The sequence below is a fragment of the Saccopteryx leptura genome, chromosome 12, assembly GCF_036850995.1.
Source record: "Saccopteryx leptura isolate mSacLep1 chromosome 12, mSacLep1_pri_phased_curated, whole genome shotgun sequence".
In the NCBI taxonomy this organism is placed as follows: Eukaryota; Metazoa; Chordata; class Mammalia; order Chiroptera; family Emballonuridae; genus Saccopteryx; species Saccopteryx leptura.
The window spans coordinates 13,288,816-13,301,547 of NC_089514.1; the positions used below are offsets into that span (position 1 = coordinate 13,288,816).

Genomic DNA, 12,732 nt, shown 5'->3' on the forward strand with positions numbered 1-12,732 from the left:
AGTGGGTAGAGCATCAACCTGGGACTCTGAGGCCCCAGGTTCGAAACTCCCAGGTCACTGGCTTGAGCACAGTCACCAGCTTGACTGTGAGATCATCGAAATGATCCCTTGGTTGCTGGCTTGAGCAAGGGGTCAGTGGCTTGGCTGGAGCCCCCTCCAACCCCAGTCAAGTCACATATGAGAAGCAATCAGTGAACAACTAAAAGTGCCACAACTATGAGTAGGTGCTTCTCATCTCTCCCCCTCTTTCCCCCCCCCTCCCTTTTCCTCTCTCTCCCTCTCTCTCCCTCTTTCCTCCTGCCCCCTCTCTTTCCCTCTCCTCCCCTCCTCGCTAAAAAAATAAATACTTACCTTCATTTTTCCCTCAGGACCCAACTTCTACATTGACGTATGTTAGGGGGACAGTTTAAGAGAAGTGTTTAGACCGCTCATTCCTTATTCATGAAGCTGCATCTATACATGCAGATCACGGCCGGGGGGACACACAGACTTAGAGCGACGTAGGAAGCATTGCTAACCACCTGAAGTTTTTCGAAAGACCTACTCTTTCAACCTCACATTCTGAGAAGTCAATAGGCCTCTTGTCTGGATAGACTCAGTCTTGGAGGGCTGGGTGTGTGCACCAAACCAGCTCCTTATGTGCGGCAGGTGTGAAATGAGGGAGGTGTCTGTCACCTGGTTTGCAAATACTGGGTTTCCCATTTATTTGACCCAGGACGGCACTGGCAAGACTTTGGTAGGAGAGGAGCACTCAGACCCTGGGTGCTGGCCTTCCACCTGGCCTGGACCTTTGCTGAGTGAATGACCAGGGACAGGTCATCTCTCCAGGTCTCGGTCTTCTCTATTAGCGGGTGGGCCCAGGAGACGGGTTCTTCCCAACCTTGAACTTTTATTATTTTATGACCCAGTAATGACATCATAGTAAAGTCAAGCTTGAGCATTTTAAATTTTTTTTATTGGTTGATTTTACACACACACACAGAGAGAGAGAGAGAGAGAGAGAGAGAGAGAGAGAGAGAGAGAAGCATTCATTTGCCTTTTCACTTAGGCATTCATTGGTTGCTTCCCATATGTGCCCTGATTGGGGATCGAACCTGCAACCTTGGTGTTTCTGGACAATGCTCTAACCAACTAGGCTACCTCGCCGGGGAGAGCTTGGACATTTTTAAACCAGTCTGAAAGTATGACCTCAGGCATTCTCGGGACTTCCGTGTGTATGAGAAAAGTGTAACACAGAGTGTGGCCTCCCTTGGAACTGGGAACAGAGCTGAAGGCCCAGATGAGGACAGGTGCAGGGCCGAGCAATGTGGCGGGAGGGATGTGAGAGGGACAGGTGATGAAAACCTCCGGGAGGGCCCAGCAGAGAGGAGCTTTCTGGGGAAGGGTGCTTGTTAAATGAAGTTAGACCGCTGGGGCCAGTTAGTGGAGGGTCTAGGAAAATGAGATGCAGAAATCCAGAATAACTTCTTCCTTCGCTTGGTTCCGAGAGTCAGATCTTGGTAGATATACCATTTCCTAACTCTTGGAAAGAGAACAACGACCGTGAGGTGTTTTTTTTTTGTTGTTGTTGTTACTGTTTTTTTATGGGACAAAGCCTCCTTTCTGGTGGCATCTTTCTGGCCTGTCCTCTCCGGGATGAGATTCTGGACAAGAGGCCAGAGCGCCCCTTGGGTCCGCCACGGCAGGAGTGATGGTCTCTGTTGGAAGCGTGGGGGAGGGGACGCGGGCAGAGGGGCAAAGCTGAGCAGACGCTGTGGTGTGTGCACCTCTGGGGTCGGTGCCATCAAGACAAAGCTGTCTAAAGTCTCCGAAATATCTGGCGGGCCCTCGTTGATTGTAATAAAAATCCCCACCCAGAGCGGCCCCAGGCAGCACAGGCAGAGCAGAACGTAAGCGCCTGGGGGCTGGGGAGCCCGATCTCGATAGGGCTCATCCGCCCCGTTTCCGGTGACGTTTTGGGCAGTGACGGGTCCTCGGTTATTTCTGTTGCAGCTTGTCTGGGGACCAATAGCCTGTGACTCTTCTTATTTTCGGCCTTCAATAGATTTCTAATAATAAACCCTGAGTCTTGTTACTAAACCCTGGGAAAACCTCTTGTTTATTGCCATGTGGCGTTTATAGGACATCATCTGTTAGTCATGATGCATTGTGGAAACGCTGAGGAGAGACGGCCTGTAAACGCAGGATTTCCAGTCTAACTAACAATGCAGATGTCCAGAGAGACCCTGAACTGACCGAAGAGGGGGCGGGGTCGAGGAAAGGGAAGAGCCGTCCTGCCTCTATTCTGAGCACGGAAGACAGACGTCACGCTCCTGGTGTGTGTGGCCGCCATCCGGGGTCCGCACCGAGCCTGTTCTCTGCCGGGCTCCGTGGACTGGCCGGCCCTGGACAGCTGCAGGGCGCTCCTGTCACAGTGCTCCTTTGGCAGCTGGGGTAACCAGGGGTTTGCAGGAGATGAGTTTCCTAAGGCCCCACAAACGGGACTTGAGTTTTGGTGGTCTCTCTCCAGGGGGGCCCTCCTCTTATCACGAGGCAGCCTCCATGGCCACAGTTGATGCTTGTAGGTCACGGCAGTGGGGGAAGCTCAGGGCCACTTTGGAAATCGGCTGTGCCCATCTGCAAGAAGAATCCTGTGTTTCGAGGAAGTGCCTTCATGCCTTAGTCACAGAGCGTGGGCCCGGATGGGCTGGGCAGGGGAGCAGCGGCCAGGCCAGGCCAGAGTGCACGGCTCCACGTTCTCTCGGGTGGAAAGTAGAAACCCCAGCGAGGGCGACCGAGAACAGCTCGTGGGATGGGTGAATGTGGGGGAGGTGCAGCAAGCTGCAGCTTGGGTGAAAGCCACGCAGGCCTAGCAATCCGAGAGGGGGAGGCGCGTGGGTGGGAGCCAGCTCGGCGGGGGCGGGGCTCGGCGGGGGCGGGGCTCGGTGGGGGGCGGGGCTCGGCGGGGCGGGGGCGGGACCTGCCCCGGCCCCACAGGTGCCCGTGAGCAGGGGAGCTCGGAGGGCTGTGAACCTCCCCTGCTCCTGGGGTTCTGTCACTGACCCTCAGTCTTAAAAAGGCCACTAAGCAACATCCATCATCCTGATGGGCACTTTCCTTTGTGAAATCACAGGTGTCCGCGAATGCTGATAGGGTTCTGTGGCAAAGGGAACTTGCAGGAATTGCCTGAGGTCCTGGACTGCGTCGTTGAAGGTGCCTGTGATAGGACCCAGGCTGTCGGGCTAAACGTATCCTCTGTGACCGCGTGAGGTGTTGCTGAAGAAATAGAGCTAATGGGGAGAGCGTCATCAGAGCCCCTGGGTGGTCACACTGAGACCTCACCTTCCAAAGCCGGCCGTCACGACGGGCGAGGGAAGCTGGGTAACCAGCGTGGAGGAAGTGAGTCACACTCGGAGCGGGACAGGCCACATTGTCCCCTTCCCACTGGGGCCTTTGTCGTCGAGCCCAGAGTGTCAAAAGTCTGGCTCGTTTTTATAACGTGCTTTGACCGGGAAGTTCTGACACCTGCAGTTTCTCCCCGTCACTTCTGTCACGGTGTGTCCCCCGTGTCGCGCTGCGGCAGGTTTCAGTGCGGTCCCTGCGATCGTGAAGCCGGCCTGAGCCGCGCGGGGTGGACAGACGACGTTGCTGCGGCTTTCAGGAAGCCATTGTGTGAGGGAGCCGACTAGCCTCCTTGAACATCAGAAGTGCTCTCATAAAACTAGTTTCTCGTGCGGACAGGCTGTGGTTCCCACATGGGACAAAGTGTGAGGCTAAGCTTTTTATGGGAGATCTCTGAGATTTGTGTGAGCTTTCAGGGACTGTTGTGACACTTATTCCCCAGGGAAGCCACTCATTTTTCTGTGGTGGCGCATTCTCACATCATCCACCGCGTCTGGAAGGAGACAGTTACCCGGGTCCCCTAATTATTTCTCATCTCGATCACAGCGACATGATCCCCAGTGTCCGCCGTCCTCCGCTTCCCTGCCCGCGCCTCTCCGAGTTGCTCTTGGCGTGGAAGTCTCCGCCCTGTCTGTAGGTGTGCACCCCGTAAATACAGCACGTTACGGTTCCCAGTGACACGGGAGGTCGCCGCACCAGTGGCTGTCCCTGGAGGCTGCCTCGGTGCTGCACAGAGAAGCTGCGCTTGTTTCTAACCAGACGGTCCTCTGCTCCCCCAGTGTCCAGCGTTCTGGTGTGACAAGCAGGGTGTTCCCCTGGGGAGTGGCCCGGGCCCCCTGCGCCCTCACCACACATCGTGAGGGTCGGGAGGCCTGACTTCTTCACCCTCAGGTCTCAGTGTTGTGAGGGGCTAGTGAAAGTAAGCTCAACAATATCATCCCAAATCAGCACACACACACACACACACACACACCCCCGACGGCATTAGAAATCAGTATCCTAATCCACTGTATTGAAAATGTAAACTAATCTCAGGCACTTCCGTCCACGCGTTTTAGGCAGATGACTCTAACTGGATGATGTCTTTTTGATTCTGTAGCTCCCTGGTCGTTTCCTTCAAGTCTAGATCATTTTAAATTAACAATTAAAATAATAACACCAACCGGGGCTAATATGGTGTGTAACGGTGCCAGAAATGGACCGCTTTATGCAAATTAGATCACCCCAGCTTCCCAGGAGCCCTGTGAGGTTAGCACAAGCGTGACTTCCACTTTACAGGTGACAGAATGGAGGCAGAAAGAGGTAAAATACCTAGTCTGAGGCCACCGGGTGTAGAAGCACAGCCAGACTCCTACCGCAGGCCTCCCGCTCCCAGGCCCCCGAGTGACCGGCCTGCCCACGGCCTCCGGACGGGGTTTGGGCTGGAGTTAGGAGTTGTGCTGACTGACCAGGTGTCCACGGAAGGATGAGGCTGTCATGTTGTGCACATCTCGCAGGTTGGGACCCCTGACATTGTCGTCGTATTGAATAACTGCAATTCCTAACTACAAAATATGTATATTATGCACAGTTACCTATGTGATCGTGTCACATAGCACCGTCCTTTGGGCACACGGGGCTCGGCCACCGACGTCCTGCATTCCACGAGGACTGGCTGAGGCCGCCCAGGCCCCTGGCGGGTGCTGGCTGCTTCAGGGAGTAAGAGGTGGCCCTGCCCCCGACGGCACTGTCCCTGGCAGCCTTTCTGTCCGTCCCCACACATGTCCCTCTCATCGGCACAGCGCTCGGTTCTGCCTCCGTGCCCGTCTGACAGGTCTCGGGTCGGCTTGCCCACATTACCTTCCCGTTTTGTCACCAGAGCGACCTTCCCCTCCCTCTGAGCCTGTTTTATATCCTGTTCAAATATTGGTTCCAATGGTTGGATCCCCCCCCTCTTTGGATGAAATGTTGGTCTTGATAGAAAGAGATTCTATAAACCGAAACGCCGGTGGCCACACATGGCGCTCAGACTTTTCTCTGTGATACACAGAAGAGTGTTTTACAAGGAGGCACGCGCCCGAAGTGAGAGTTCCGTGAGCACGTCACACTCTGATACGTGCTGTTCCCCTCTGTCTTTTTTTAAATGTCAGTCGTTCCCCATGAAATCAATGTTGTGACCCACTTATGGGTCACAGCCTGCCATTTGAAAACACTCCCAACTCTGTCCTGGCCAGGTAGCTCGGTTGGTTAGAGCGTGGTCCCAATGTGCCCAAGGGGTTCAGTCCCTGGTCAGGGCACATAGAGGAATTAACCAATAAACAACAGCGATTAGTGTTTCCCTCAAATCAACCAATAAAAATATTTTTAAATGTCATTTTTTTATTTGACAATCTAAGGCAGGGGTCCCCAAACTACGGCCCACGGGCCACATGCGGCCCCCTGAGGCCATTTATCCGGCCCTCACCGCACTTCCGGAAGGGGCACCTCTTTCATTGGTGGTCAGTGAGAGGAGCGTAGTTCCCATTGAAATACTGGTCAGTTTGTTGATTTAAATTTACTTGTTCTTTATTTTAAATGTTATATTTGTTCCTGTTTTGTTTTTTTACTTTAAAATAAGATATGTGCAGTGTGCATAGGGATTTGTTCATAGTTTTTTTTTTATAGTCCGGCCCTCCAATGGTCTGAGGGACAGTGAACTGGCCCCCTGTGTAAAAAGTTTGGGGACCCCTGATCTAAGGGATAAGAGGTCAGCACCCCTCACTAACCAGTCAGTAGTCGGGTAGTGCATGTTTTAAAATTTTTTGTGGCACCCCAGTGTGCTGTGGCGCTCTGGTTGAAAATCGCTGATTTAGACTAGTGTTGCTTTAGCTCATACAAAGTGGGTCAGTACCAATTAAAGCTAATTTATAATGATAAGTCTATACATCAGGAAGGCAACTCTTTGCTAGTGGATTTGCCAGAATTTGACACCCCAGGAAAGTTTTAATTTGCTGTCCCTGCAGTTTCCACTTTTTCATGAATATTAATCACCTGTGTTATAAGAAAAATGGGGTGTATACGGTTTCTGGAAAAGGTTGACTTAGTTTTTACCTATCTGGATGTCACTATGTTTATGAATACAGAGAGCGAGCTCCCTGCAGGTGCTAATGTGGGCCGCGGCCAAATGCTTCAAGTTCAAGAGGCGAGCAAAGGGCAGGGTGGGCCGAGGCTCACGGGGCGGTGACAGGATGTGACATGGGTCCTGTGACCAGTGCGAGAGGCCTGGGCAGCGGCACTCAGAGGCTCCTGGGCCGTGACGTGAGCTCTGTCCAGGTGTGTGTGTGTGGGGGGGGGGGGGGTCCACAGGTCTGTGTGTCCTGGTGCTCCAACCACCTGCTCTCTTCACGGGATTCACGAAACCAGCTCTGAGTTTCGCTTCCTCTCTTGACAACCAGGAGGGGTTTTTTAGCATTCCTGCGGGACTACAGCTGTCTTATCATGAAATCCTGTCTACCAGGTTCTGCTCATTCCCCACACTGACATGACGCCTCAGTGAGCTCCTGGAGCCCAGAGGGAGGCGCTGTCCTGCCCAGGCCTCCCCCCCCCCCACACACACACACTGTGCGACAGGAGTGTGAAAACGGAAATCCAACCCAAGGAAGTTAGTGGCAGCCAATTTCTATGCGTGACAGTGCAGAGTGAAATTACATTTTCTTGTTGAACTTCTAACATTGGTGAATGTCATTTTCTAACATTTTATTGATTGATTTTAGAGAGACAGGAAAGGGGGGGAGAGAGAGAGGTACCGACTTGTCTACTTATTTATGCATTCACTGGTTGTTGTTGTTTTCGTGACAGAGAGAGAGAGAGAGAGAGAGAGAGAGGTGGAGGTGGTCTGTGAGGAGCAGGAAGGCCGCACCTTACCTAGTCAAATATTTCTAACAATTACCAGTACACAGATTTGTTAAACCGTTATCTCTCCATCCTTTTATTTGCATATGTTTTACGTGACATGTCATTTATAATACCTAGTCACACACACACATGCTCAGTGTCTCAGTGCTCGGATGTAGGATCAGGAATCAGGGACCCCTGCCGGGAGGACCCCCTTGCTCCCGGGGCAGCTCTCTAGGGGAGGTGGGCCAGGTCCCGGGACTCGCTCATTCTGCAGTGACAGCTTTGAGACAGCGGATGGAGCAGAGATGGAAGCCGAGGTTGGGGCTTATTTTTGTCCTTGGAAAGACATGAGGAAATGAATAAAGAGAAGACGGGGTTGGCCCAGATGTTTTCATAACTAAAGCTGTCACTTTAGTGTCCGGTGAGCTCTTCCTGGAGTTCAAAGATGTTAGAAGAGAGGCCCCGAGCAGCTGGGGTTTTGGCCTCAGATGTTTTCTGCAGGAGTCTGGGCCCGGCTGGCAAGGCTCCCGACGTGCGCTCCGAGTGGAGGCCGGCGTCGGGGCACGTGGGGTTTTCTGGAACAACTGCAGCCTCCCACCTGCAGCAGAGACACAGGACCCGCCCGCAGCTGTGGGCAGTTCTGTTTGCGGACAGGGTAGCATTTGGGGTCTGGCATTACAAGCAGCGCCAGGTGCCCCTGTATATCCCTCTGTTCCAAAAAAAAAAAAAGTGTCCTTAAGAGAGCAAGAAAGAGCAGATGAGATAGGCTGCTCATGACATTTTGCTTACTTATTTACCAGTTACTCCTTTAATCCTTCCCAGATGCCAGGCCTTGTTATAAGTACTTTTAAAAACAGGAAATCAATTACTCTTCACAATACTCTTACAAGGTGGTGGCATTATTAGCCCATTTTACAGATGAGGTGATGTCACTTGTCAGGGGCCACGCCGCTTGTCCATGGGTGTCTGTGTCCCCAGCCTGGTCCCTGCTTAGAGCTGCCCGCATGGAAGAGTCCCAGGCCAACACGGCCCATGTCTTGATACCGCGTCCCTCTTACATTCTTTCTAGTGGAGATTCCCAGATCTTTCAGAATTACCTTTTTTGTTTGGTATCACAGCAGGCCTTTCTAAAAATTGATTTTATATATGATATGTAAATGTAATATCACCAAAATGACCTGTATGCACAGGCCCGCCTGTGCCAGGTGTCCCATAGACATCAATTCTAATGCTTAATCAGTAAGGGAGAAGTTTGCACCCATTTCACAGAAGAGAAAGTAGAGGCCAAGGGGCTGTCCCCGAGCCAGTGAGAGCCAAGACATAAACCCAGGTTGGTGCTCCGCTTTGTTAGAGGACACGATTAAGTGTAAACGGGTCCTTCTTGATCCCCATCCACGGGAGACTGTTTCACAGAGCACCGGAAGGACCCTGTGGCGGACCTGTGACTGGGGTACGTGTGGCCCACTTAGCCGGTGACAAAGTCGGTTCACGCCCGTGGTCCCAGCGCTGGACTTCATCCTCAGAGGCGCCCTGGCGTGGACGATGAACTGTGTGGTCACCCCCCCCCCCCCCCCCCCCCGCGGCTGGATGCCACGTGGTTTCCAGGCAACTGCATCCACAGCATCCACCCCTCAGGGTCGGGCTCCTTTGATCCCGTGGAGGTTTGAAGTTTTCTCTTCTGCTGGGCTTCATTAAGCCCTCCCCGATCCAACCCAAAGCTTTCCTCTCCAGTTGTAAATGTGGCGTGGTTCTCGGTGCTCAGGTTAACAAATTAGCCAGTGAGATGGAGAAATTAGTCATTCGACCTTCTGAAGTCCTGCTGGAGGGGCTTTGCAAAAGAGCATTTATAGTTTTCTAACAAGCAATTTAAAGGACAGCAGCATGTGGCATTGGTTTAAGAGTAAAATGTCCTCAACAGCGCTGTACTTAAAAGCAGATTTCAGATCTGCTCAGACTCAGAGATGTGGCTTAGACCCGTGATTCCAAAGTGATCTCATTTCTGGGGGCCACAGCCAGGCACACCGAAACCCACATTTAACTCCAAAGCCTCACTTTGGCCAAATTGGTTTGTTTTTTTCTGCACCACCCGAGAGTTTCAAAACAGATGACTGAATCCCATCTGGTGAAGAGCCAGCAAGTCAAAGAGACTGAGAGGGACCCCCTCAGAGGGCGCTGGTGTTGGGGGCCGGGAAGCAGCGTGAGAAAAAGTGACCTTCCTTAATGGCTAATTGCGAATGCATAAGCTCTTGAGCCCCACGGGGTTCAGTTTCCTCACGGGTATGAAACTGACAGTCATCCCCACCTCACAGGGTCAACTGGAGGATTAAATGAGATAATGCATCTAACGGGCCTGAAACATAAGAGGCACTCAATCAACTTGGGGTCCGTCCCTTCCATCCTGGATCCTTTTAAGTGTTAGTCTTAGATGCTGGCGTCCTTGTTCCTGGCTCAACTGGCTCTTCAAACGATCTTATTAATGCCTATTAAAATGAAACCCAATAAAAGTGCCAATATTTGGTGTTGAAATAATTGATGTGGAAGAGCGAGCCCACGGAGCACCCAGGCAGGCCCCTGGGGCAATTTAGCCTCACACCTGGGGGATGAATTTCACAACTGTAATTGCTACCATATAAGTCGTATTAATGTTGTGCTATAATTCCTATTTATTCCACCAGGCTTGTAAATGCATTAGGACTTGTCAACATATTATTTTACACTGTTTATGATCTGTAGAATTATGTCCTTCAGGGCTCTATTGTGCAAAAGCTCAAAATAAATGGCTTTGGGCTTCATTTAAAAAGAGCAAATGGGGACTGCTGATTGAAGTGGTTTTCCATCCCTGCTGTCCGGAACAGAAGTCAGCGAGGTAGATTTGAACTTCAACTCTGAGCAGAGCTGTTAACCTCAGCAAAACAGGGTAATCCCCTGCTCCCGTCTGAGCTGTCCCACTGGGATTGGCCAGCCTGCCGGGGAATGGTGGGTGGTTCCCTGGGGACAAGTGTGGTAGGGAATTGTTGGTCTTCCCATGAGCTGGACCTGCACTCTTTCCTTTTAAAAAAAATATTTTTTTTTTATTTATTGATTTGAGAGAGAGAAAGGTAGGACCAGGAGCGGGAAGCATCAACTTGTAGTAGTAGTTTCTTATATGTGCCTTGACCAGGCAAGCCTGGGGATTTGAACCAGCGACCTCAGCGTTCCAGGTCGACACTCTACCCACTGCGCCACCACAGATCAGGCTGGACCTGTATACTGAACCTGATAGTTTGCCCTCTGAGGTCCAAGCATTTCTCCCCCCCCCCCATTCCCTAGCTTGGGGTAACCCCCTTTAGATTCCAAGTTTCCTTGTGGTCTTCCCAGCCCAATCCTTAAAAAGACCTGAAATCCATTCCCACTGAAGAGTAACTACTGAGTAAGCATAAGATGGAATGCCCACCCACAGTTCTTGCTTGGACGAGGCCAGTAGAGCATAAAACCGAGGGGCGGAAGCCGAGCCGTTGGAACATCGGGCACCGCTTGTGCGCGTCTCTGCGCGGCGGGGTGGACCGTGTTTGTCGTCATTGGTTATTTCTGGTTTGGAGTCTCCCGCACCTCTGCAGTCACAGGCTGGCCTCCCACAGGCCGAGTCCAAGCTCTTGCTCAGCCCCTTCCTGACCATGAAACGCTGGGAATTCCCCCACCTGGTCTCCTAGGTGGGAATGCGCAGATCTTCCCGCCAGGACTGTCCACGGGACTGGATCCGTCCGCAGGCCCTTTGTGCCTGGAACGCCCTCGCGCAGGACAGGAAGAGCGCCTGGTCTTGGCACGGGCCCCTCCTGTCCTCCGGCGGCCCGAGTGCCCGAGGCGAGGTGACCGCTCTGACACTGCTTGCTCTTCTGCGACCCTGCAGGCAGCGAGTACGACGAGGAGGAGGTGGACTACGAGGAGTCGGACAGCGATGAGTCCTGGACCACAGAGAGCGCCATCAGCTCTGAAGCCATCCTCAGCTCCATGTGCATGAATGGAGGGGAGGAGAAGCCTTTTGCCTGCCCAGTTCCCGGATGTAAAAAGAGATACAAGGTAAAAAAAAACAAAAACAAACAAACAAAAAAAAACAAAACCGCTTCACTTGCCATGACCACCAGGGAGAGGCAGGTCTCATGAGGCAGCGGCGCCTTCCTGTTCCTGGAAGGCAAGGCCACGGCCGGCGGCTCCCCCCTCCCCAGGACACCGGCGGTTTCTGGGTGTCAGGTGGGTGTTCCCCTCCGCTGACCCGTGTGGTGCTGTAGAGATTTTTTTTTTTTTAATATTTTATTTATTGATTTTTTTAGAGAGAGAGGAGTGAGGGAGAGAGACAGAGAGAGAGAGAAGGGGGAGGAGCAGGAAACATCAACTCCCATATGTGCCTTGACCAGGCAAGTCCAAGGTTTCGAACCGGCGACCTCAGTGTTCCAGGTCAATGCTTTATCCCACTGCGCCACCACAGGTCAGGCACTGTAGAGATTTTTTTGGTAGGAGGACCGTACCTCTGATAGATTTCAGACTCGTGTCCTATCAGTCTGAATACAAGATGTCACCCATTTATTTGTCAGACTCCTTCCCCGATGGGGGGCTGTCCAGGTGGCTCACAGAAGACCCCTTTGAAGTCTCCCAGGCCTGGCTCCCAGAGCCCTTTTGGAAAGGCTGGCAGGTCCTTAGCTTCCAGCTGAGAAGGTTCTTGCTCCCCTCCCCCACGGGCATGCAAGAGGATCAGGAGAGCAGGGGGCTTTGCTGTCTTTCTCACCAAACCACCCTTCAGTGTGGTAGGCGGCCCGGACGCAGGTCTCTGAGGGCCGGACTCTGGGTGTCATGGGACGCTGGGGGCCCTCGATTTTTTATTTAAAAATACTCAATGGGACAAAACAATTTGAGAAACACCTACAATCATCAAGTGTGGATTCAGAGGGCACTTTAAGAAAATGCAAACTTTCCCATGTTAGCAGCTCTTTAAAATCAGCTGAGAGAAATATGAAAATCAGAAACATACCTGGTGCCTTTGTTGATATGCTCATTTCCACAGCTCAGCAGACTGATTCTTAAGGTTTGAAAACTGTGATCGCATAAGCACTTCGTACATTGCTTTCTTAAATGTTTCTCAAAAAATGTTTCTGTACTTTTTATATCAGCTACTGATATAAAAAGCCCGAAACACAAAAGTATCACACGGTAAGTGGTCCCAGGTCCTGCCTACTCTGTAAATGTCCCGCCTTGTCGTGGCAAGTTCAAATGTGCCTCGTATACATACACTGAAGTGGGGCGCCCAGGATGGAAAGAGGGTCCCACCACGGGGTCCGAGGTGCAGCTCGGCTCAGAAGGCGTGGAGTGGGAGAGGGGAGGACACCAGCCCCCCAGGGACTATTAGACGCGCTTTGCTCCCAGAGGCCAGCTCTGCAGTACAGAAACGGGTTGGTTTTGCTGCCTTCTATTTCAAAGTGGAGAAAGTTTGACAGGGTATGCTATGGATGGGTCACTGGGTCAGGC

At 52.1% G+C, this 12,732-nt stretch overlaps 1 protein-coding gene across 1 annotated transcript in view; it reads left to right on the forward strand.

The window, feature by feature from the left end:
- Nucleotides 1–12,732, forward strand: part of JAZF1 (JAZF zinc finger 1) — a 327,157-nt gene that overhangs the window by 306,534 nt on the left and 7,891 nt on the right. The window contains exon 4 of the mRNA XM_066354177.1: nucleotides 11,123–11,292. Coding sequence (XP_066210274.1) covers nucleotides 11,123–11,292 — 170 coding nt within the window. The remainder of the gene's footprint in view (nucleotides 1–11,122; nucleotides 11,293–12,732) is intronic.